General features: G+C 43.8%; 1 protein-coding gene and 1 non-coding gene across 4 annotated transcripts in view; one reads left to right on the top strand and one right to left on the bottom strand.

Moving 5' to 3' along the window:
• Nucleotides 1-3056: 3056 nt before the first annotated feature.
• trnaq-uug (transfer RNA glutamine (anticodon UUG)) lies at nucleotides 3057-3128 on the top strand. Its single transcript has one exon. It is a non-coding gene; the product is annotated as a tRNA-Gln (tRNA).
• Nucleotides 3129-4008: 880 nt separating this feature from the next.
• LOC135541424 (tensin-2-like) overlaps nucleotides 4009-27009 on the bottom strand; it is a 56907-nt gene continuing 33906 nt past the window's right edge. For all 3 annotated transcript variants that reach the window (XM_064967665.1, XM_064967666.1, XM_064967667.1), the window contains 10 exons: nucleotides 24423-24492; nucleotides 20863-21977; nucleotides 20322-20447; nucleotides 16217-16309; nucleotides 7390-7467; nucleotides 6953-7021; nucleotides 6451-6619; nucleotides 6226-6294; nucleotides 5809-5838; nucleotides 4009-5540 (listed from right to left, as the gene is read on the bottom strand). In XM_064967665.1, the coding sequence (XP_064823737.1) occupies nucleotides 5390-5540; nucleotides 5809-5838; nucleotides 6226-6294; nucleotides 6451-6619; nucleotides 6953-7021; nucleotides 7390-7467; nucleotides 16217-16309; nucleotides 20322-20447; nucleotides 20863-21977; nucleotides 24423-24492 (1970 nt within the window). In that variant the 3' untranslated portion in view covers nucleotides 4009-5389. The remainder of the gene's footprint in view (nucleotides 5541-5808; nucleotides 5839-6225; nucleotides 6295-6450; nucleotides 6620-6952; nucleotides 7022-7389; nucleotides 7468-16216; nucleotides 16310-20321; nucleotides 20448-20862; nucleotides 21978-24422; nucleotides 24493-27009) is intronic.

Raw genomic sequence — 27009 nt, forward strand, 5'->3', positions numbered from 1 at the left:
ATTTGCACACACAGTATATAGACTTTTTCTATTGTGTTATTGACTGTACGTTTGTTTATTCCATGTGTAACTCTGTGTTGTTGATTGTGTCACACTGCTTTGCTTTATCTTGGCCAGGTCTCAGTTGTAAATGAGAACTTGTTCTCAACTGGCCTACCTGGTTAAATAATAGTGAAATATATATATTTTTTAATCAGCTAATGTCACTTTTTGTGTTAACCTCAGAGCTTATTTTCACCGTTAATTTATCCCATAGGAATGAATGGCTGAACAAACCAGTTTCATTTCCAGTTTTTAGGTTGAGGATGACCAAAGACAGTACAGTATAAATTCTATGGCATTACAGTAATTTGACCCATCCTACCCTTGCACCTTGACTTTCTGATTAGTTTAACGCGGCACGTGTTTAATTTAACACGGCACGTGTATAAGTACAACCAGTTAGCACATTTCCAAGTTTCCTAGTTACGACCAAGCCAGCTGGCTGACGATACAGCAATTTTTCTGAAAGACGTTAACCAAATTCCCATATCGATCAATGTGATACAATCCTTTTCCAAAACATCTGGTCTATATCTTAACATTAACACATGTGAACTCATAGCTGTCAAAGATTGTGTGACCCCTTCATATTATGGTATTCCAGTAAAATAAGAATTTCCATATTTAGGCATAACCATTACAAAGGATCAGAAGTCTAGAGGCTTACTAAATTTGAACCCTCTTATTAAAAAACCCCAGAAGAAGCTAAATCAATGGCTACAGAGGGACTTATCTTTAAAAGGTAGAGTCCTAATAACCAAGGCTGAATGTATCTCTAGACTAACATATGGCTCTCTATCTTTATATCTTAAAATAAGCAAGGAGAGAGACCAGATGCTTTTCAACTTTCTGTGGAGAAACCGTACCCATTGCATTAGAAAAACTGTTGTGATGAACACTTGGTGGACTTTACTACCTTAAATAATACTTTTAAGATCAATTGGATAAAACAATTCCTAAGACCCACTTCTATGTGGAATTTTATTCCTTATCATGTCTTCTCTACTTTTGGTGGCCAACTTCATGTTGGTTTGCAATTATAATATTGACAAAGTTCCAGTGAAACGTTCTGCTTTTCATCGGCAGGTTTTCTTGTCATGGTCCTTAATTTTTAAGCATCATTTCTCTCCACACAGATATTATATATGGAATAATCGGGATATATTGTATAAAAATACTTCTTTGTTTTTAGAATATTGGTCCTGAAATGATATCCTATTGGTGAGCCAACTGGTAAATGCAGAGGGACTTTTACCACATTATAAGGGATTCTTATCACCTTACAAGGTCACTGTAACACCTAAAGATTTTGCAATTGTTTTAGATGCCATTCCCTCAGGTGTTGCTTTATTATTCAGGAACGTGTCAAGACCTGACCCTCAGAGCCTACCTTCTATTGACCCTGTTGACTCATCAGTAGGAAAGATTTGTTTCTCTTTTGGTCCATTCAACAACAGAGCGATACGGTCCTTGTTTCAGCAGGATGTTGTATCTACATTTACATTTAAGTCATTTAGCAGACGCTCTTATCCAGAGCGACTTACAAATTGGTGAATTCACCTTCTGACATCCAGTGGAACAGCCACTTTACAATAGTGCATCTAAATCATTTAAGGGGGGGGGGTGAGAAGGATTACTTATCCTATCCTAGGTATTCCTTGAAGAGGTGGGGTTTCAGGTGTCTATACCTTATGTCATGCCTTATTGGAATAGATGTATTGATAATATCTATTGGAAAAAGGTTTGGATGTTGCCACACACATACCTACTTGTTAAAAAAATTAAGGAAGTTTCCTTTTAAATTATTCATAAATATTATCCTGCCAACCACAATATGAAGAAGTTTAAGGAAACCATAAACTCAAAATGTTCCTTTTGTAATGACCACCCAGAAACAGTGTTGCATCTTTTTTGGCATTGTATTCATGTAAGAAAACTGTGGCAAGACATTAGGTTTATAATTGAACACATATATGAAGATCTTACACTATTGTGGAGAGATGTACTGCTTGGATTCTTCACCTACAATAGAAATAAGTTGAAACATTTTTATGTAATTCATTTAATTATTCTTTTGGCCAAATTTCATATTCACAAATGTAAATTTACAAACAAAACACCACATTTTCTTACCTTAAAATTCAGTTCAATTTATTTTTGTAAGGTAAGAAAATACTCTACTAACAATAAAGCTGTTAGAATTATAAGTGTATGTATGTCCCTTAAAGTCCTTGTGTAATGTGATATTTTACCCCCTGGCCCCGCCCCAAGCCCAATTGTCCTTTGTATATTATTTATACTTCCTGTATTGATTTGTTGTTAATAATAATAATACAAATAATAGTTACAACCTTAACGTGAACGCGGCATCTATCCCACTCAAAAGGGCTGTATATGTCAGCTGCAACATAACCAGGGCCGGAAGCAATACCATCATGAACATGCAGCATACACACTTGCAGCGCAGCGAGCTTGGCTAATTGAACTTTCCTAGTTGTATGCCGTATTATGTCCAGCAGAAACCAGTATTCGTCTTCAACATTTACGAACCGTATTGCCTTTATTGGTTCAATGTAGCTAGCTAGCTAACAGATAGCCTAGCTATGCTGACGTTAGCTGGATGGTGACGTTTGCTTGCGCGGAGAAACCCTCATCTAGCGATTAAAATTGTGAAAATAGAATCGAGGACGAATTAATTCATAAGATCGGTGTTATTTTCTAGCTGTACGTAGATAACTAGCAGAAAACTACGAGGGGAAACCTAGCTACTCTAGCTGCTCTATTCAGTAGCTGGTCAACTAGATAATTCGTTTGCTAGCTAACCATGTCTTTTTCTTTTGCCCTCATTTAGGCTTGTATCTTTTTGCAATTCCACGTTGTAAATTGCTGCTGTCAAAGCTGAAACTACAAACTTGAATAGCGTTACTAAAACACGAGGAGCGAGCAATTTGTTTACTGGGTAGAATAGCAACGACTGCATAACAGCACTAGTTGTAGAGGTTTAAGCCGAGAGCGGTCCTATGGTGTAATGGTTAGCACTCTGGACTTTGAATCCAGCGATCCGAGTTCAAATCTCGGTAGGACCTCGTCCTTTTGATTTAAAATATCCTTAGTCACACAATTTATAAATTGCCCATCTTATTAACATTACAGTTAATGGTGGTTATATCTCAGATTTAAATCATGACTGAATGTGAATTTGTTGTCTCATATCCATTCTCTGATATCCCCATAAATAGTCTACCACCACAGGCCTATTTTGCTGTATCTAATAAAATCCCAAGGAAATATCCTATTTTTCAGAATTGCAATAAAGACATAATTAATTATCAACCCTTTTATTTACTACATTTCAGTAAAAAAAGATACATGTTTTTCTTACACCATTTGTAGGCCTATAAACTTTTTCAGACACTTAAAATATATTATTTCTGTCATGAAAAATACAAACACGTACTTATTCAAAATATGTTTTTTTTTCATATAAAACACTCGATAACAACAAAACAGCAAAAAGAGTATAAAATAACCAAGTCTCAATAATGCAGTATACCTATACAAAACAGAATATGAGTGCTTGGTTATTGTCTTTGGCTTCAGTCAAACTGATTTGCATACCTAGGCAATTAGACAATACGAATTTGTACCCCTTTAGTGTTGATGGAAGACTTTTTCAATTGTGATATTATAGTTGTCCTCAGATACCAGTAAGCGACTTCTTTCTCCAAGATAACACAATAAAAATAAGATCATACAACTATTCAGTTATGGTCCTTCTTTTCTTGCTCTATCCCATTCTGAGAAGCATGTTGAGCTGGGACAATTTTAAAGCTACAGTTGACTGCATGGTTCATGAGCAGGTTGATTTCATTTGCATATGAAATATAGTTTGATATCATATCAAAAACAAGTTTATCGGGGGAAGGATTCTTTCCTGATTCTCAATGCGAGACCAATATCACATAATGCACAATCATTAATAATGCATAAACATCATGTAGAAAAGCTATTTTAAGGTTTGGAAAATATTATTTGGGATACTGTGTGAATTAAAAAAAGAAACCATAACAAAGACTATGGTCATGTTCATTAGGACACGCAAGGAAAACCTTTTCAAAAGGTTTTCCAACAGCAAGTCCAGGTAGTCCCTCCCTGTTTCAGTTTGTTTGGTTATTAATGAACATGACCCAGGAAATGCTGACCTTTCAGTGCAACTATAAATGCAGTAAAATGACTCCCAATCCGCTTCCTATTTCTGACATTCCATTACACACACATACACACAGTGTATAAAGCATTAAGAACTCCTTCCTAATATAAAGTTGCACCCCCCTTTTCCCTCAGAACAGCCTCAACTTGTCAGGTCATGGACTCTACAAGGTATCGAAAGCGTTCCATAGGGATGCTGGCCCATGTTGACTCCAATGCTTCCCACAGTTGTGTCAAGTTGGCTGGATGGCCTTTGGGTGGTGGACCATTGTTGATACAAACGGGAAACTGTTGAGCATGAAAAAACCCAGCAATGTTGCAGTTCTTGACACAAACCGGTGTGCCTGGCACCTACTACCATATCCTGTTCAAAGGCACTTACATTCTTTGTCTTGCCCATTCAGCCTCTGAATGGCACACATACACAATCCATGTCTCAATTGTCTCCATGCTTAAAAATCATTCTTTAACCTGTCTCCTCCACTTCATCTACACTGATTGAAGTAGATTTAACAAGTGACATCAATGAGGGGTCGTAGCTTTCACCTGGATTTACCTGGTCAGTCTATGTCATGGAAAGAGCAGGTGTTCTTAATGTTTTGTCCACAACGTGTATTTACTGTATAACCCCGTTCCGGACTGTTTTCTCTTCAAAGAGGTTGACTTTACATAACATAATACTGACCAACAAAACAAGTGGTTTTCCATATCTGCATGTGTGCAAACTGGGGAGTCATTGACATCGTACAGGCTTTCACAAGGCTTTCCTATTTAAAATGACAAATACTTCATAGTCATGAATAACATGATTAAATGAAAGGTGATGGCAAACAGTAACTGAATTGACGTTACAAAATAATGAAATGCAAAATCTCCCCTGGCAGAGGTGGTGTTAATCCAAAAAAAGCTTAAAGCTATCACCTCAAAAGTTATTCTGTACCTTTGTAATATACCGTCCTGATGGACATGATTGTGCCCAATCCGGTTCCTCACCAGTTGACAAATGTCTTCAAACATGCAAAAACACACACAAACACACTGACCAATTTGCAGACACACATACCCAAACCACCAATTTCCTTCCACACACCGATTTACACCGTTATGCCCTTTCTCTGTGGTCCCTGGGAGTCCTAACTCATCTGCGTTGCTGCTGCTGGGGCCCCAGCATGACCTTGTTGATGAAGTTGACGATGGCCACAGCCGGCTGCTCTGGGTCCATCTCGGCAAACAAGTGACACACATTCTCCGATGTGCTGCCAGTCCGCCTGGCCACGAAACCAAACACCCTGCAGGAGTGAGGGATGAAGAGAGAGAGAGAGGGATGAGAGAGAGAGTGAGGGATGAAGAGAGAGAGGGGGGGATGAGAGGAGGTGAAAGAGAAACTCTGGAGCATCACATTACTATAGTCACTGTAGTTCTCTTCAGGTTCATTCAATGTAGGGATCTATTTGATAAGAGTCATCATTTTATAAAATGAGAACACTATGATAAATTGCCATGATGCACACACAATTATATCCACACACAGTCAGAAGCAGAGAAACAAGCACTTACTTGCTTGACTTGTTATCAGAATTAGTCCACCTGAAGCAGACAGGGACAGACAGACAGGGACATACAGACAACATGTCTTAGATGCATTGAGAAAGAAGAGCAGTCATACTGTCATGGTTGTTGTTCTAAATCAAAAAAGGCATACTATACTGTAGTTGCACAATACAGAGATGAATTGACCCAACCCTGAACCACAACAAAGTAGTGTTCAGCCTGTCAAAATACAAGGTCAACATCTCTACACAGCACGTATAAGTCATTGCTCACGACACGTCACATTTCAACTTTCATTCGGTGGTATTCACATGTGCACAAGGTCTATGTCGCAGTGATTGCATATAGGCCTAAAGCCAGAGCATCAGACCCCATTGTTCCATGCGTTGGGCTACTCTAATGTTAGCCTGACGTTGGGCCCACCTCTTGTCCTGAGGATCCACGCTGCTGAAGGTCACACTGTTGATGGGGTAGTGTCTCCTGAAGAAGAGTCTGCATAGTGGTTGTATTCATTTGGCACCAAACGGAAAAAAAACAGAATCAAACAAGGAGGGCGTGGCAAACAAGGAGGGACTGCTTACACGTACACCATGGTCCAATAAGAAAAGCTAATTTTAGTGTTCTGTTGCAAAATGTTTTAAAACACACCTCCTTTGACTGTCGGTCAGTGTAATGCCCTGAGTGGACACTTTGAAGTGGACCATGGTGGCCATGGGCTGAGGGCTTTGGGTCAGAGTGCACCTGGTCGCCTTGGAGACAGCCTGAGGCCCCGTTAGTGACTCTGTCTCCACAGAGTTTAGGTAGAGCACGTTACAGGCTGGATGGAGGGAGGGAGACAGAGAGAGGGAGGATGGGAGAGGATGGTGGGAAGGAGGGAGAGAGAGAGACTGAGAGATTAGGAATGATGGATGAACAGTATTTCGAGATGTAGATGGGTCATGTCACGCCTACACAAGGCCCCACTGAACTTGAGATGAGCTTGCCGAGCTCAATGCATTGATAGAATGTGAGTGTTCGTTGATGTAAATGGGGTATATTTTACTAAGTCATGCTAGCATTCCACTCTGTTTACCCATCTCTCTACATGGACCTTGAGCGGCCACTACTGGCCAAAGCCTGCATTGCAGCTGTATTTGACCCTTTTTCTCACCTGCGCCCTGTTTGAGGAGGTCAGCTGCGGTACTGGTGTTGCTGACACTCTGCAGCTCTCCGACCAGATCTGGAACACCACAATATCGTTAGGACATTTCACCATGACACCACTAAACCATGTCAACTCTCTGTGTACGTCCATGCACAACACGCATCCATACTTACACATTATACACTCCCAATACACATTTCTCATAGACACGTGCACACCATACACTCTTTTAAATGTAAATATACATTGAGTGTACAAAACATTAAGAACATCTTCCTAATATTGAGTTGCATAATGTTTTGTACACTCAGCGTCTATTTGTATATTTTGTCGTGCAGACACACACATAGCCCATGCCATCTTGATACAGGTATAGTATACAAAGAGTATCGGCCCCCATACTGTTTGATACAAAGTGATTCTGTTGAAACACAGGGATTTACCTTTCTCAGGGATGCATAGAGCGCATGGCAGGGAGATAGGGGTGAGTGAGCGCTGGTACACCAGGGCAGATAAACTTCCTAAAACACATACGCATAGCAGATCAACACAGGTGAAGGAGCGGAGACGAGGAAGGAAAGTCACTTTCTAACTATCTTCACACTACTGAGCCAGGCAGAGCTGTACTGCGCTGACCTGGTTACACATACGTATAGCAGATCAACACAGGTGAAGGAGCGGAGACGAGGAAGGAAAGTCACTTTCTAACTATTTTCACACTACTGAGCCAGGCAGAGCTGTACTGCGCTGACCTGGTTACACATACGTATAGCAGATCAACACAGGTGAAGGAGCGGAGACGAGGAAGGAAAGTCACTTTCTAACTATTTTCACACTACTGAGCCAGGCAGAGCTGTACTGCGCTGACCTGGTTACACATACGTATAGCAGATCAACACAGGTGAAGGAGCGGAGACGAGGAAGGAAAGTCACTTTCTAACTATTTTCACACTACTGAGCCAGGCAGAGCTGTACTGCGCTGACCTGGTTACACATACGTATAGCAGATCAACACAGGTGAAGGAGCGGAGACGAGGAAGGAAAGTCACTTTCTAACTATTTTCACACTACTGAGCCAGGCAGAGCTGTACTGCGCTGACCTGGTTACACATACGTATAGCAGATCAACACAGGTGAAGGAGCGGAGACGAGGAAGGAAAGTCACTTTCTAACTATTTTCACACTACTGAGCCAGGCAGAGCTGTACTGCGCTGACCTGGTTACACATACGTATAGCAGATCAACACAGGTGAAGGAGCGGAGACGAGGAAGGAAAGTCACTTTCTAACTATTTTCACACTACTGAGCCAGGCAGAGCTGTACTGTGCTGACCTGGTTACACATACGTATAGCAGATCAACACAGGTGAAGGAGCGGAGACGAGGAAGGAAAGTCACTTTCTAACTATTTTCACACTACTGAGCCAGGCAGAGCTGTACTGTGCTGACCTGGTTACACATACGCATAGCAGATCAACACAGGTGAAGGAGCGGAGACGAGGAAGGAAAGTCACTTTCTAACTATCTTCACACTACTGAGCCAGGCAGAGCTGTACTGTGCTGACCTGGTTACACATACGTATAGCAGATCAACACAGGTGAAGGAGCGGAGACGAGGAAGGAAAGTCACTTTCTAACTATTTTCACACTACTGAGCCAGGCAGAGCTGTACTGTGCTGACCTGGTTACACATACGTATAGCAGATCAACACAGGTGAAGGAGCGGAGACGAGGAAGGAAAGTCACTTTCTAACTATCTTCACACTACTGAGCCAGGCAGAGCTGTACTGCGCTGACCTGGTTACACATACGCATAGCAGATCAACACAGGTGAAGGAGCGGAGACGAGGAAGGAAAGTCACTTTCTAACTATCTTCACACTACTGAGCCAGGCAGAGCTGTACTGTGCTGACCTGGTTACACATACGTATAGCAGATCAACACAGGTGAAGGAGCGGAGACGAGGAAGGAAAGTCACTTTCTAACTATCTTCACACTACTGAGCCAGGCAGAGCTGTACTGCGCTGACCTGGTTACACATACGTATAGCAGATCAACACAGGTGAAGGAGCGGAGACGAGGAAGGAAAGTCACTTTCTAACTATTTTCACACTACTGAGCCAGGCAGAGCTGTACTGTGCTGACCTGGTTACACATACGTATAGCAGATCAACACAGGTGAAGGAGCGGAGACGAGGAAGGAAAGTCACTTTCTAACTATCTTCACACTACTGAGCCAGGCAGAGCTGTACTGTGCTGACCTGGTTACACATACGTATAGCAGATCAACACAGGTGAAGGAGCGGAGACGAGGAAGGAAAGTCACTTTCTAACTATCTTCACACTACTGAGCCAGGCAGAGCTGTACTGTGCTGACCTGGTTACACATACGTATAGCAGATCAACACAGGTGAAGGAGCGGAGACGAGGAAGGAAAGTCACTTTCTAACTATTTTCACACTACTGAGCCAGGCAGAGCTGTACTGTGCTGACCTGGTTACACATACGTATAGCAGATCAACACAGGTGAAGGAGCGGAGACGAGGAAGGAAAGTCACTTTCTAACTATTTTCACACTACTGAGCCAGGCAGAGCTGTACTGTGCTGACCTGGTTACACATACGTATAGCAGATCAACACAGGTGAAGGAGCGGAGACGAGGAAGGAAAGTCACTTTCTAACTATCTTCACACTACTGAGCCAGGCAGAGCTGTACTGTGCTGACCTGGTTACACATACGTATAGCAGATCAACACAGGTGAAGGAGCGGAGACGAGGAAGGAAAGTCACTTTCTAACTATCTTCACACTACTGAGCCAGGCAGAGCTGTACTGTGCTGACCTGGTTACACATACGTATAGCAGATCAACACAGGTGAAGGAGCGGAGACGAGGAAGGAAAGTCACTTTCTAACTATTTTCACACTACTGAGCCAGGCAGAGCTGTACTGCGCTGACCTGGTTACACATACGTATAGCAGATCAACACAGGTGAAGGAGCGGAGACGAGGAAGGAAAGTCACTTTCTAACTATCTTCACACTACTGAGCCAGGCAGAGCTGTACTGTGCTGACCTGGTTACACATACGTATAGCAGATCAACACAGGTGAAGGAGCGGAGACGAGGAAGGAAAGTCACTTTCTAACTATCTTCACACTACTGAGCCAGGCAGAGCTGTACTGTGCTGACCTGGTTACACATACGTATAGCAGATCAACACAGGTGAAGGAGCGGAGACGAGGAAGGAAAGTCACTTTCTAACTATCTTCACACTACTGAGCCAGGCAGAGCTGTACTGTGCTGACCTGGTTACACATACGTATAGCAGATCAACACAGGTGAAGGAGCGGAGACGAGGAAGGAAAGTCACTTTCTAACTATCTTCACACTACTGAGCCAGGCAGAGCTGTACTGTGCTGACCTGGTTACACATACGTATAGCAGATCAACACAGGTGAAGGAGCGGAGACGAGGAAGGAAAGTCACTTTCTAACTATCTTCACACTACTGAGCCAGGCAGAGCTGTACTGTGCTGACCTGGTTACACATACGTATAGCAGATCAACACAGGTGAAGGAGTGGAGACGAGGAAGGAAAGTCACTTTCTAACTATCTTCACACTACTGAGCCAGGCAGAGCTGTACTGTGCTGACCTGGTTACACATACGTATAGCAGATCAACACAGGTGAAGGAGCGGAGACGAGGAAGGAAAGTCACTTTCTAACTATCTTCACACTACTGAGCCAGGCAGAGCTGTACTGTGCTGACCTGGTTACACATACGTATAGCAGATCAACACAGGTGAAGGAGTGGAGACGAGGAAGGAAAGTCACTTTCTAACTATCTTCACACTACTGAGCCAGGCAGAGCTGTACTGTGCTGACCTGGTTACACATACGTATAGCAGATCAACACAGGTGAAGGAGCGGAGACGAGGAAGGAAAGTCACTTTCTAACTATCTTCACACTACTGAGCCAGGCAGAGCTGTACTGTGCTGACCTGGTTACACATACGTATAGCAGATCAACACAGGTGAAGGAGCGGAGACGAGGAAGGAAAGTCACTTTCTAACTATCTTCACACTACTGAGCCAGGCAGAGCTGTACTGTGCTGACCTGGTTACACATACGTATAGCAGATCAACACAGGTGAAGGAGCGGAGACGAGGAAGGAAAGTCACTTTCTAACTATTTTCACACTACTGAGCCAGGCAGAGCTGTACTGTGCTGACCTGGTTACACATACGTATAGCAGATCAACACAGGTGAAGGAGCGGAGACGAGGAAGGAAAGTCACTTTCTAACTATCTTCACACTACTGAGCCAGGCAGAGCTGTACTGTGCTGACCTGGTTACACATACGTATAGCAGATCAACACAGGTGAAGGAGCGGAGACGAGGAAGGAAAGTCACTTTCTAACTATCTTCACACTACTGAGCCAGGCAGAGCTGTACTGTGCTGACCTGGTTACACATACGTATAGCAGATCAACACAGGTGAAGGAGCGGAGACGAGGAAGGAAAGTCACTTTCTAACTATCTTCACACTACTGAGCCAGGCAGAGCTGTACTGTGCTGACCTGGTTACACATACGTATAGCAGATCAACACAGGTGAAGGAGCGGAGACGAGGAAGGAAAGTCACTTTCTAACTATTTTCACACTACTGAGCCAGGCAGAGCTGTACTGCGCTGACCTGGTTACACATACGTATAGCAGATCAACACAGGTGAAGGAGTGGAGACGAGGAAGGAAAGTCACTTTCTAACTATCTTCACACTACTGAGCCAGGCAGAGCTGTACTGTGCTGACCTGGTTACACATACGTATAGCAGATCAACACAGGTGAAGGAGCGGAGACGAGGAAGGAAAGTCACTTTCTAACTATCTTCACACTACTGAGCCAGGCAGAGCTGTACTGTGCTGACCTGGTTACACATACGTATAGCAGATCAACACAGGTGAAGGAGCGGAGACGAGGAAGGAAAGTCACTTTCTAACTATTTTCACACTACTGAGCCAGGCAGAGCTGTACTGTGCTGACCTGGTTACACATACGCATAGCAGATCAACACAGGTGAAGGAGCGGAGACGAGGAAGGAAAGTCACTTTCTAACTATCTTCACACTACTGAGCCAGGCAGAGCTGTACTGTGCTGACCTGGTTACACATACGTATAGCAGATCAACACAGGTGAAGGAGCGGAGACGAGGAAGGAAAGTCACTTTCTAACTATCTTCACACTACTGAGCCAGGCAGAGCTGTACTGTGCTGACCTGGTTACACATACGTATAGCAGATCAACACAGGTGAAGGAGCGGAGACGAGGAAGGAAAGTCACTTTCTAACTATCTTCACACTACTGAGCCAGGCAGAGCTGTACTGTGCTGACCTGGTTACACATACGTATAGCAGATCAACACAGGTGAAGGAGCGGAGACGAGGAAGGAAAGTCACTTTCTAACTATCTTCACACTACTGAGCCAGGCAGAGCTGTACTGTGCTGACCTGGTTACACATACGTATAGCAGATCAACACAGGTGAAGGAGCGGAGACGAGGAAGGAAAGTCACTTTCTAACTATTTTCACACTACTGAGCCAGGCAGAGCTGTACTGCGCTGACCTGGTTACACATACGTATAGCAGATCAACACAGGTGAAGGAGCGGAGACGAGGAAGGAAAGTCACTTTCTAACTATCTTCACACTACTGAGCCAGGCAGAGCTGTACTGTGCTGACCTGGTTACACATACGTATAGCAGATCAACACAGGTGAAGGAGCGGAGACGAGGAAGGAAAGTCACTTTCTAACTATCTTCACACTACTGAGCCAGGCAGAGCTGTACTGTGCTGACCTGGTTACACATACGTATAGCAGATCAACACAGGTGAAGGAGCGGAGACGAGGAAGGAAAGTCACTTTCTAACTATCTTCACACTACTGAGCCAGGCAGAGCTGTACTGTGCTGACCTGGTTACACATACGTATAGCAGATCAACACAGGTGAAGGAGCGGAGACGAGGAAGGAAAGTCACTTTCTAACTATCTTCACACTACTGAGCCAGGCAGAGCTGTACTGTGCTGACCTGGTTACACATACGTATAGCAGATCAACACAGGTGAAGGAGCGGAGACGAGGAAGGAAAGTCACTTTCTAACTATCTTCACACTACTGAGCCAGGCAGAGCTGTACTGCGCTGACCTGGTTACACATACGTATAGCAGATCAACACAGGTGAAGGAGCGGAGACGAGGAAGGAAAGTCACTTTCTAACTATTTTCACACTACTGAGCCAGGCAGAGCTGTACTGCGCTGACCTGGTTACACATACGTATAGCAGATCAACACAGGTGAAGGAGCGGAGACGAGGAAGGAAAGTCACTTTCTAACTATCTTCACACTACTGAGCCAGGCAGAGCTGTACTGTGCTGACCTGGTTACACATACGTATAGCAGATCAACACAGGTGAAGGAGCGGAGACGAGGAAGGAAAGTCACTTTCTAACTATTTTCACACTACTGAGCCAGGCAGAGCTGTACTGTGCTGACCTGGTTACACATACGTATAGCAGATCAACACAGGTGAAGGAGCGGAGACGAGGAAGGAAAGTCACTTTCTAACTATCTTCACACTACTGAGCCAGGCAGAGCTGTACTGTGCTGACCTGGTTACACATACGTATAGCAGATCAACACAGGTGAAGGAGCGGAGACGAGGAAGGAAAGTCACTTTCTAACTATTTTCACACTACTGAGCCAGGCAGAGCTGTACTGTGCTGACCTGGTTACACATACGTATAGCAGATCAACACAGGTGAAGGAGCGGAGACGAGGAAGGAAAGTCACTTTCTAACTATCTTCACACTACTGAGCCAGGCAGAGCTGTACTGTGCTGACCTGGTTACACATACGTATAGCAGATCAACACAGGTGAAGGAGCGGAGACGAGGAAGGAAAGTCACTTTCTAACTATTTTCACACTACTGAGCCAGGCAGAGCTGTACTGTGCTGACCTGGTTACACATACGTATAGCAGATCAACACAGGTGAAGGAGCGGAGACGAGGAAGGAAAGTCACTTTCTAACTATCTTCACACTACTGAGCCAGGCAGAGCTGTACTGCGCTGACCTGGTTACACATACGTATAGCAGATCAACACAGGTGAAGGAGCGGAGACGAGGAAGGAAAGTCACTTTCTAACTATCTTCACACTACTGAGCCAGGCAGAGCTGTACTGTGCTGACCTGGTTACACATACGTATAGCAGATCAACACAGGTGAAGGAGCGGAGACGAGGAAGGAAAGTCACTTTCTAACTATCTTCACACTACTGAGCCAGGCAGAGCTGTACTGTGCTGACCTGGTTACACATACGTATAGCAGATCAACACAGGTGAAGGAGCGGAGACGAGGAAGGAAAGTCACTTTCTAACTATCTTCACACTACTGAGCCAGGCAGAGCTGTACTGTGCTGACCTGGTTACACATACGTATAGCAGATCAACACAGGTGAAGGAGCGGAGACGAGGAAGGAAAGTCACTTTCTAACTATCTTCACACTACTGAGCCAGGCAGAGCTGTACTGTGCTGACCTGGTTACACATACGTATAGCAGATCAACACAGGTGAAGGAGCGGAGACGAGGAAGGAAAGTCACTTTCTAACTATCTTCACACTACTGAGCCAGGCAGAGCTGTACTGTGCTGACCTGGTTACACATACGTATAGCAGATCAACACAGGTGAAGGAGCGGAGACGAGGAAGGAAAGTCACTTTCTAACTATCTTCACACTACTGAGCCAGGCAGAGCTGTACTGTGCTGACCTGGTTACACATACGTATAGCAGATCAACACAGGTGAAGGAGCGGAGACGAGGAAGGAAAGTCACTTTCTAACTATCTTCACACTACTGAGCCAGGCAGAGCTGTACTGTGCTGACCTGGTTACACATACGTATAGCAGATCAACACAGGTGAAGGAGCGGAGACGAGGAAGGAAAGTCACTTTCTAACTATTTTCACACTACTGAGCCAGGCAGAGCTGTACTGTGCTGACCTGGTTACACATACGTATAGCAGATCAACACAGGTGAAGGAGCGGAGACGAGGAAGGAAGGAAGTCACTTTCTAACTATCTTCACACTACTGAGCCAGGCAGAGCTGTACTGTGCTGACCTGGTTACACATACGTATAGCAGATCAACACAGGTGAAGGAGCGGAGACGAGGAAGGAAAGTCACTTTCTAACTATCTTCACACTACTGAGCCAGGCAGAGCTGTACTGTGCTGACCTGGTTACACATACGTATAGCAGATCAACACAGGTGAAGGAGCGGAGACGAGGAAGGAAAGTCACTTTCTAACTATCTTCACACTACTGAGCCAGGCAGAGCTGTACTGTGCTGACCTGGTTACACATACGCATAGCAGATCAACACAGGTGAAGGAGCGGAGACGAGGAAGGAAAGTCACTTTCTAACTATCTTCACACTACTGAGCCAGGCAGAGCTGTACTGTGCTGACCTGGTTACACATACGTATAGCAGATCAACACAGGTGAAGGAGCGGAGACGAGGAAGGAAAGTCACTTTCTAACTATCTTCACACTACTGAGCCAGGCAGAGCTGTACTGTGCTGACCTGGTTACACATACGTATAGCAGATCAACACAGGTGAAGGAGCGGAGACGAGGAAGGAAAGTCACTTTCTAACTATCTTCACACTACTGAGCCAGGCAGAGCTGTACTGTGCTGACCTGGTTACACATACGTATAGCAGATCAACACAGGTGAAGGAGCGGAGACGAGGAAGGAAAGTCACTTTCTAACTATCTTCACACTACTGAGCCAGGCAGAGCTGTACTGTGCTGACCTGGTTACACATACGTATAGCAGATCAACACAGGTGAAGGAGCGGAGACGAGGAAGGAAAGTCACTTTCTAACTATCTTCACACTACTGAGCCAGGCAGAGCTGTACTGTGCTGACCTGGTTACACATACGTATAGCAGATCAACACAGGTGAAGGAGCGGAGACGAGGAAGGAAAGTCACTTTCTAACTATCTTCACACTACTGAGCCAGGCAGAGCTGTACTGCGCTGACCTGGTTACACAATAGTTCCTGGAAATGTCCTGTGAAGGATAATGTGAAATGAAATATCTGAGCCACAACTGAATTCCATGATAGTGTGAAAAGGGTATTAAAGCAATGATGAACTTAATTGTGAGGCCAACAGTGACATCTGCAGGACAGAAATAGGACTCACCGAAATAGGACTCATTCTGACAGCCCTTTATCTTGACCCCCCGAGAGCCTGTCTCAATGAGGAAGTGTCTGACCAGATGCTCCTGATCAACCACTGAGACAGAGAGAGAGAAAAGGAGGGAGGAAGAGAGAGAGGAGCGAGGGATAGGGAGAGACAGGGCAAGAGAGACACAGAGAGAGAGACACAGGGGGATAGGGGGAGGGATAGTGAGGGAGGGAGAGAGAGAGAGAGAGAGGCTGAGAAAGACACTACCGGTCAAAAGTTTTAGAACACCTACTCATTAAAGGGTTTTCAGTCATGTTTACTATGTTCTACATTGCAGAATAATAGTGAAGACATGTAACCAAAATGTGTTAAACAAATCAAAATATTTAATATTTGAGATTCTTCAAATAGCCACCCTTTGCCTTGATGACAGCTTTGCACACTCTTGCTATTCTCTCCACCAGCTTGTCACACCCTGACCATAGTTTGCTTTGTATGTTTCTATGTTTTGTTTGGTCAGGGTGTGATCTGAGTGGGCATTCTATGTTGTGTGTCTAGTTTGTCTGTTTCTGTGTTTGGCCTGATATGGTTCTCAATCAGAGGCAGGTGTTAGTCATTGTCTCTGATTGGGAACCATATTTAGGTAGCCTGTTTGGTGTTGGGTTTTGTGGGTGATTGTCCTTATGTTCCTGTTTTGTGTTAGTTTGCACCAGTTTAGGCTGTTTCGGTTTTCACGTTACGTTTATTGTTTTTGTATTGATTCGTGTTCCTTGTTTCATTAAAACATGAATCTAAATAGCCACGCCGCATTTTGGTCCGACTCTCCTTCGCCTATAGAAAACCGTGACACAGCTCCATGAGGTAGTCAGCTGGAATGCATTTCAATTAACAGGTGTGCCTTCTTAAAAGGTCATTTGTGGAATTTCTTTCCTTCTTAATACGTTTGAGCAAATCAGTTGTGACAAGGTAGGGGGGTATACAGAAGATAGCCCTAAAATACCACATCATGGCAAGAGCAGCTCAAATAAACAAAGAGAAACAACAATCCATCATTACTTTAAGACATGAAGGTCATTGCGTAAATTTCAAGAACTTTGAAAGTTTCTTCAAGTGCAGTCGCAAAAACCATCTAACGCTATGATGAAACTGGCTCTCATGAGGACCGCCACAGGAACGGAAGACCCAGACTGAGGTCCAAACACTAAAAAACCCACACCGTATCCCCTCAAGGGGTGAGGGAGGAAGGAATTATTTTTAAATGGACCACCCTTGGCCAGAAATTCATCACTCGCTCATCGCGCCATGATTGTGTTTTCAGACAACGGTAGATTGTGGTGCTTTATATGCATTACAGTCAATTATAGTGCATGTCTACTTATATTAAATATATCATTATTCATATACTGTATGATAGCTAGCAAATGAATTATCTAACTAACGTTAGGCTGCCTAGCTGGAACTTCTGAAGGAAAATTTTTTATTTCTACAATTTCCAAAGATAACCATTTGTTTTAACTTACACTTGCATGTTGACTTCTCCATTAATGTTGTTTTTAAGTTTTCGTTGACTTTTTATGGCCGTCGCAAATTGAATTATGGGGATTTTTAGGTCCCGGAGTGAACAGAATAGTACACTCACAAAGCCGACTAAAAACGAGGGCTGGGGGTTTGCGTTGCAAACTTCCCTTGCTTGGCTAATCATTTGGACCGACCTCCAAGATAGCGATGGGGATTCCCCCAAGGGCATAAGGTGAGGGTAAGTGGACGAGGGTGTGTCTTTTAAGTGTTTGGACCGCAGCCCCATAGTTACCTCTGCTGCCTCAGAAATTGCAGCCCAAATGAATGCTTCACAGAGCTCAAGTAACAGACACATCTCAACATCAACTGTTCAGAGGAGACTGTGTGATTCAGGCCTTAATAGTCAAAATGCTGCAAAAAAAACACTACTAAAGGACACCAATAAGAAGAGACTTGCTTGGGCCAAGAAACACGAGAAATGGACACCGGTGGACATTGGAGTCCAAATGTGATTTTTTTCAACAGGACAATGACCCAACACACCTCCAGGCTGTGTAAGGTATATTTTACCAAGGAGAGTGATGGAGTGCTGCATCAGATGACCTGGCCTCCATAATCCCCCGACCTCAACAACATTGAGAAGGTTTGGGATGTGTCGGACTGCAGAGTGAAAGAAAAGCAGCAAACAAGTGCTCAGCATATGTGGGAACTCCTTCAAGACTGTTGGAAAAGCATTCCAGATGAAGCTGGTTGAGAGAATGCCAAGAGTGTGCAAAGCTGTCATCAAGACAAAGGGTGGCTATTTTGCCGAATCTCAAATATTAAATATATTTTGATTTGTTTAACACTTTTTTTGGTTACTACATGATTCCATGTGTTATTTAATAGTTTTGATGTCTTCACTATTATTCTACAATGTAGAAAATAGCAAAAATAAAGAAAAACCCTTGAAGGGGTAGGTATTCTAAGACCAATAGTCTGTGTGTGTATATATATCTATATATATATATATATATATACACACACACACAGTTGAAGTCGGAGGTTTACATACACTAGGTTGGAGTCATTAAAACTTGTTTTTCAACCACTCCACAGATTTCTTGTTAACAAACTATAGTTTTGGCAAGTTGGTTAGGCCAGCAAGCAATTTTTCCAAATATTGTTTACAGACAGATTATTTTACTTATAACTCACAGTATTACAATTCCATTGGGTTAGAAGATTACATACACTAAGTTAACTGTGCCTTTAAACAGTTTGGAAAATTCCAGAAAATGATGTCATGGCTTTAGAAGCTTCTCATAGGCTAATTGACACCATTTGTGTATGTATTTCAAGGCCTACCTTCAAACTCAGTGCCTCTTTGGTTGACATCATGGGAAAATCCAAAGAAATCAGCTAAGACCTCAGAAAAAAAATTGTAGACCTCCACAAGTCTGGTTCATCCTTGGGAGCAATTTCCAAACGCCTGAAGGTACCACGTTCATCCGCACAATAAATAGTACGCAAGTATAAACACCATGGGACCACGCAGCCGTCATACCGCTCAGGAAGGAGACGCATTCTGTATCCTAGAGAAGAATGTACTTTGGTGCGAAAAGTGCAACTCAATCGCAGAACAACAGCAAAGGACCTTGTGGAGATACTGGAGGAAACAGGTACGAAAGTATCTATATCCACAGTAAAAACTAGTCCTATATCGACATAACCTGAAAGGCCGCTCAGCAAGGAAGAAGCCACTGCTCCAGAACCGCCATAAAAAAAAAGCCAGACTACGGATTGCAACTGCACATGGGGACAAAGATCGTACTTTTTGGAGGAAAAAGGGGGAGGCTTGCAAGCCGAAGAGCACCATCCCAACCATGAAGCACGGGAGTGGCAGCATCATGTTGTGGGGGTACTTTGCTGCAGAAGGGAATGGTGCACTTCACAAAATATATGGCTTCATGAGGCAGGAAAATTATGTGGATATATTGAAGCAACATCTCAAGACATCAGTCAAGAAGTTAAAGCTTAGTCGCAAATGGGTCTTCCAAATGGACAATGACCCCAAGCATACTTCCAAAGTTGTGGTAAAATGGCTTAAGGACAACAAAGTCAAGGTATTGAAGCGGCCATCATAAAGCCCTGACCTCAATCCCATAGAAAGTGTGTGTGCAAGCAAAGAGGCCCACAAACCTGACTCAGTTACACCAGCTCTGTCAGGAGGAATGGGCCAACATTCACCCAACTTATTGTGGGAAGGTTGTGGAAGGCTACTCGAAACGTTTGACCCAAGTTAAACAGTTTAAAGGCAATGCTAGCAAAAACGAATTGAGTGTATGTAAACTTCTGACCCACTGAGAATGTGATGAAATAAATTTAAGCTGAAATAAATCACTCTCTCCTATTATTCTGACATTTCACATTCTTAAAATAAAGTGGTGATCCAAACTAACCTAAGATAGGGAATTGTTACTAGGATTAAATGTCAGCATCCGACTTCAATTGTGTGTGTGATTTAAAAAATATATATATATGATATTACTTCTAACAAAATAGAATAGGCGATGTATTTTTGTTCAATATTTTGTCAAATAAATAATGAATTCTGCATTACCTATGTTGTTGATGTTGTTTGAAGGATGGCTGGCCACCTTGAGGGCCAGACCGTAGGCCCCTTGAAAGGTGTTACTGTTCCTGATCAGGAAGGAACCTGGCTCTTTGTCCTTCAATACAGCGATGGCTACAAGGGGGACACTAGAGTAGGTATTACTAAGGTAGAAATGAGTTACCTTAGTTAATTCAAGTATAGACTACAACAGTATTTCTCAAATCAAGATGAAAATACATTTATTTTTACCTTTATTTAACTAGGCAAGTCAGTTAAGAACAAATTCTTATTTTCAATGATGGCCTGGGAACAGTGGGTTAACTGCCTTGTTCAGGGGCAGAACGACAGATTTGTACCTTGTCTGCTCGGGGATTTGAACTTGCAACCTTTCGGTTACTAGCCACTAGGCTACCTGCCACCCTGTTTGCTTGTCAACACAGTTGCAATTGACACTAGTTGCTGAGAATGAGCTTCTTTAGATCTGTGGGGGGGTGTATCTAAATAAAGGGGAATCCTTCAAAACTTTAACCCAGGCCTATGCCCTTACCTTGGTCTCTGGAGATGCCAGGCTTGTACCAGAACTTGGAGCTGTCCTGTACAAACTTGGATTTGACTTTTCTGCTTTCCTCTCTGACAATAGGGGGTGTCAGTCTTCGTCTGACCAGTGGGGGGAGCCCCCCCACCCCCACCGAGGGGGAGACAGTGACGTGGAGGGGGCTAGATTGGGGAGAGGTACCCATGGGTCCTATGGCACCCAGCGAGGAACTCAGGATGGACTGGGAGCCATGCCCGCTGCGGTACCCTGGCATGGAAGACAGGCGCCTCTTTTCGGGGAGTGGGGGCTGGGCAGCAGGGATAGTGATAGCGGTGTACCCCGAGTATGGGATGTGGGGGATGTTGAGAAGGGGATAGTAGTAGGACTCCAGGGGGAAGGTGGGGGTGTTGTACCCGTCAGGGACAGGGGATGGGGTTTTGGGGTCACTGTCACTCACAGGGGTAAGTCTTCGCCCAGCTGGGTCCATGGCCAATGGAGAGGGCTGAGGGGAGGGACGTTGCTCTGGGGAGCCAATGTAAAGGTGTGGTGAGGGAGGGGCAGAGATGTGGGTAGAGCAAGGGCTCGGTGATGCACTGCAGCCTCTTCCTGATTGGGGTGAGCCGCTGCCATTGAGTTTCACTTGGACAGGGACGATTGAATGCCTTGAGCTCGGGACGGCAGTGGTCTGAGTGGACATCTCTAGTACTCTCTCCGCGACCTTCAATTCCCCATCCTCAGCTGTAGTGGGAGGTGGATGCACACTTGCACTTATAGTGTGCACCTCCATGTGCACTTGTTGTGAGTCACTAGGGTTCACACATTCACTCAGCTTCTGTATGGACTCTTCAGAACAGCCGTCACTGCCTTGCGTTTGTGAATCTGTCGATGGTGTTGTTGTGGATTTTACAGCTTGGTGCGGTGTCCTTTCGATCTCCGGTGTGATACTGTTACTATTGGTGTTAAGCTCCAGGATGGTGGAGGTGGAGGCTGGCTCTGCAGAAATGGGGGTCCCACTGAGGGGCTCTATCTGCTGGGGCCCTTGACTTGGCTCCTGGCAACCATCTGGAGGACTCAGGGGGGAACCTTCTACAGTGTCGTCAAATGTCTGTTCATCTGGCTTCCTCTCACTGGAGGAGAGCGAGAGAGAGATTTGTTTCTGCTCATTTACACATTTCAAAAGTGCTGAAGACAACATAGTAGAAAAGGTACATAATTTTCCAGTATTCACTAAGAACCAAACGGAGGCAAGTAGGGCCAAAATTGGGGAGGGACCAAGCTGAATTTGTCAGGTTTTTAGATAAACTCAGAAAATAAGGTCTGAGGTGAACACAGGCTTAAGAGATCTTATACTTTTTGTTCTATGAGATAATCTTCATCAGCTAACGTCACCTTTGGTGAATTTTGAATGATTTATGTAATATAAAAACCACACAAAGGCTTCCTAATTCATAAAGGTCATGTGAACTGACTGATATTATCTTATAGAACAAAACGTAGATGTTCACCTCAGACCTTATTTTCTGAGTTTATCTAAAAACCCTATTCTTTCCACATTCATTTTCCTCATGGGAATGGCTGAACAAAACACAAGTTACAAATTTTGTTTTTTTAGGACTACAAGCTGGCGAGCTCCATTGTCAGAATACATCACTGGTTTATTACTGGTTTACTATACAACTGTATACAGTGTTGGGGAAGCTACTCTGAAAATATAGTTTACCAAGCTACCAATTACTTCACACTGGAAGAAGTTAAGCTACCAGTAAGAAAAAATATACACTGCTCAAAAAAATAAAGGGAAGACTTAAACAACACAATGTAACTCCAAGTCAATCACACTTCTGTGAAATCAAACTGTCCACTTAGGAAGCAACACTGATTGACAATACATTTCACATGCTGTTGTGCAAATGGAATAGACAACAGGTGGAAATTATAGGCAATTAGTAAGACACCCCCAATAAAGGAGTGGTTCTGCAGGTGGTGACCACAGACCACTTCTCAGTTCCTATGCTTCCTGGCTGATGTTTTGGTCACTTTTGAATGCTGGCGGTGCTTTCACTCTAGTGGTAGCACGAGACGGAGTCTACAACCCACACAAGTGGCTCAGGTAGTGCAGCTCATCCAGGATGGCACATCAATGCGAGCTGTGGCAAGAAGGTTTGCTGTGTCTGTCAGCGTAGTGTCCAGAGCATGGAGGTGCTACCAGGAGACAGGCCAGTACATCAGGAGACGTGGAGGAGGCCGTAGGAGGGCAACAACCCAGCAGCAGGACCGCTACCTCCGCCTTTGTGCAAGGAGGAGCAGGAGGAGCACTGCCAGAGCCCTGCAAAATGACCTCCAGCAGGCCACAAATGTGCATGTGTCTGCTCAAACGGTCAGAAACAGACTCCATGAGGGAGGTATGAGGGCCCGACATCCACAGGTGGGGGTTGTGCTTACAGCCCAACACCGTGCAGGACGTTTGGCATTTGCCAGAGAACACCAAGATTGGCAAATTCACCATTGGCGCCCTGTGCTCTTCACAGATGAAAGCAGGTTCACACTGAGCACATGTGACAGACGTGACAGAGTCTGGAGACTCAGTGGAGAACGTTCTGCTTCCTGCAACATCATCCAGCATGACCGGTTTGGCGGTGGGTCAGTCATGGTGTGGGGTGGCATTTCTTTGGGGGGCCACACAGCCCTCCATGTGCTCGCCAGAGGTAGCCTGACTGCCATTAGGTACCGAGAAGAGATCCTCAGACCCCTTGTGAGAACATATGCTGGTGCGGTTGGCCCTGGGTTCCTCCTAATGCAAGACCATGCTAGACCTCATGTGGCTGGAGTGTGTCAGCAGTTCCTGCAAGAGGAAGGCATTGATGCTATGGACTGGCCCGCCCGTTGCCCAGACCTGAATCCAATTGAGCACATCTGGGACATCATGTCTCGCTCCATCCACCAATGCCACGTTGCACCACAGACTGTCCAGGAGTTGGCGGATTCTTTTGTCCAGGTCTGGGAGGAGATCCCTCAGGAGACCATCCGCCACCTCATCAGGAGCATGCCCAGGCATTGTAGGGAGGTCATACAGGCACGTGGAGGCCACACACACTACCAAGCCTCATTTTGACTTGTTTTAAGGACATTACATCAAAGTTGGATCAGCCTGTAGTGTGGTTTTCCACTTTAATTTTGAGTGTGACTCCAAATCCAGACCTCCATGAGTTGATAAATTTGATTTCCATTGATCATTTTTGTGTGATTTTGTTGTCAGCACATTCAACTATGTAAAGAAAAAAGTATTTAGTTTGAAAAAGTAGTAAACTCCATCCAAACTACTTTGTAAAAAAAAATATGTAAATCTGGAATGTCATAGACTACAAATTGCAAGAACAGTTCACTTTGGGGTCATATGTGTAATTTAGCTTATTAAACACAAAAACAATGTTTAAAGTGAGAATTAGGCAGGTCTGATGCTGGAAAAGATTACATATCCTGCTCCAGAGTTTTCTTCACCACTATGTGTCACACAATTCACACTGAAAAAACAAACCTAAAGCAAACACCGCTCCCACTCTCCCAATACTAACCTTTTCCCCAGCGACCCCTGGGAAGAAGAGTCCTCCATACCCACACTGTTTTGCACCACATATGATGCACCTAGAGAGAAATAAAGAGAGCGAGAGACAGAGCGACAGAAGGAGAGAGGGGGGAGTAAATGAGAGAGGAGAGTTCAAGAAAGAAAGTCCAGTTGCATTTTATCCGTCTAGTGTAAACATGTGCATAATACAGTACCTGTGAGATCAGTGTGGAACCGTCAGGGCCTTCTAGGCCTTCAGAGAAGCTCTAAGGATTTATAAAAATGTATAATTTAAAAAAAAATTAATGTTGTTTTAATTTCTTTTTCATCTTTACAATAATTGTAATAATTTCCTAATTTCATCTCTTCAGTTTGTGTTGGAAAGAGAATGGTTAATACTGAATAGAACAAATAATCCAATCAGGATTTTCTTTGGTGGTCTCTGGGTAGATAAAACTAGCTAGCTCAGCCAACAATTGGCTGACCTTCAGAAACTGGACAGAAGGCCTCTGCCATTCAACTGTATTAGTGCCGAATTTTGGAGTGACAGTGGAATTAACCAATCATATTTTGACTTGCAATGGGTGGGACAAGGCCTCAACAGGACACTACTGAGAGCGTAAGAGGTAATGAATCAATATACAGAATAGTAGGCTGATCGTAGCCAATACAGTAGGTGGTGGCAATACACTAATAGGTTGTAGTCTGCCGTAAAACCTTAAAGAAGAAGAAGAGAGCGCAAGACAAAAAAAATCTGTCGCAAGCACTAGTGCACACGCTAACGCTAGTTATGTTAGCTAGCTTCCGTTGTAGTAGTGTGACAATGGTGACGGCGGCTGCAGCAACGGTTGTTAGTTTGTTAGCGTAACCCTTTTCAAGATTAACTTTCAAACTTCATTTACAATTTATCCTTATCTGGTGAGTGAAACTGTTTGTTGTTGCAGCTCGCGTGCTGTTAGCTATCTCTTTGAAAATCATGACTGTGAAACATTGTTGCATTTAAACTTTAGATCACTGGTTAGTGTGATGAACGTGATAAAATATATTTAAAATGGGAAGAAATAGCTGGTTTGTTAATAAAAATGTTGGCGTGAACTGCTTGCGATTTTGTAGTGGTATGATTTCATGGGGCCTACTGGAGTGAATGGGCTGCTTATCCTTTAACATTATTTGATGCAGTGTGTGACTGCTGTCGCCTGTCTATCAGCCCTGTCTATGTGTTGGACCAAAACTGTCTCTCCTTCAGCACCATGGAGTGGACACGTATTACAGTCGCTGTACTTTTAGCACCATGAGTCTGTCACCTTGTATGTGACACTGTTTTTGTCGCTGTTGGTGATTGTGGTGTGGGCCAGAGGTATGGACTCGAGTCACATGACTTGGACTCAAGTCAGACTCAAGTCAGAAATACGATGGCTTGCAACTCAAATTTGACTTCAACACCGATGACTCGTGACTTGGACTTGAGCCTTTTTAAAAATGATGCTATTAAAAAAGTGTGCAGCGCATCAACTCTTCATTTAACGGATTACAGTTTGAATCGGACAGCAGCCAATCAGATTGTGCCAGCTGAGAAAAAGTTGTGTGTGGCAGTGCAGAGGAACGTCGGCAGGTGAATTCAGATGGAGGCCTTGAAAAGATGGTACCCAAAAGTATAATTTTGGATATAAAGACTACGCTGTATCAACAAAAAACGGATTGCAACTTGCAAAACATGCGGGAAGAAAATGACAGACAGAGGCGCAACAATTTCCAATTTTGTTCGACATTTGAAGCTGCACAAAGAACAGTAAGTCGTGGCTAATATAGCCGACAGCTATATATTTTATTACTTTACTGGTGTATCATGTAGGCTAACATAACGTTAAATCAATGAGCCTCCACACAGTCAGTCAGTGCGGGAACATGATCATTGCACCCAAGATTGAGCTACAAATGGCTAGAAAGTTGGTAGCCAAAATCCTGCCTGATGTTTCTGCTGTTCCTAAAACCATTAACATATTTTAGCCTACTGTAACCACACAGAGTGTGTGTGTGTGTTAAGTTTGGGCGACTTGTTCAAGCCTACATCTCTGAATTGCGACCCTCGATAGTCGATCACTATTGGGGGGGTCTTTCTCATGGCTACCTATGTATTTCCATGGAAATATGACGCTTATTTGGAAAGTAATAAATATATAGATATTTTGAAAAGCATTCATGATTTGCGTAAATGTAATATACTATTACTCTTGTTAAAAATATGAAATGGTATTACATTTGGCGAAGAGCACATTATGACTTGTTTAGGACAACTCAAAGTTAAGGACTTGAGACTTGACTTGATACTTGACGGTATTGACTTGAGACTTGACGCGGACTTGCCTGTCTTGAGACTTAACTTGATGGACTTGACTTGGGACTTGAGTGCTAAGTCTTGAGACTTACTTATGACTTGGTCCCAACTCTGGTGTCGGCTACCAAAAATGGTGTAAACAATGCATTATTTTATGCTGTGTGTCATGTTGTGTCCATGCCGGTTCTTTCTCTGTGTGTGTGGCAGCCCGAAGCGCAGCCAGGCATGTTTAATTAATTCCTAATGTCATCAAAAAGTATTG

The sequence above is a fragment of the Oncorhynchus masou genome, chromosome 6 (assembly GCF_036934945.1).
Source record: "Oncorhynchus masou masou isolate Uvic2021 chromosome 6, UVic_Omas_1.1, whole genome shotgun sequence".
Lineage (NCBI taxonomy): Eukaryota > Metazoa > Chordata > Actinopteri > Salmoniformes > Salmonidae > Oncorhynchus > Oncorhynchus masou.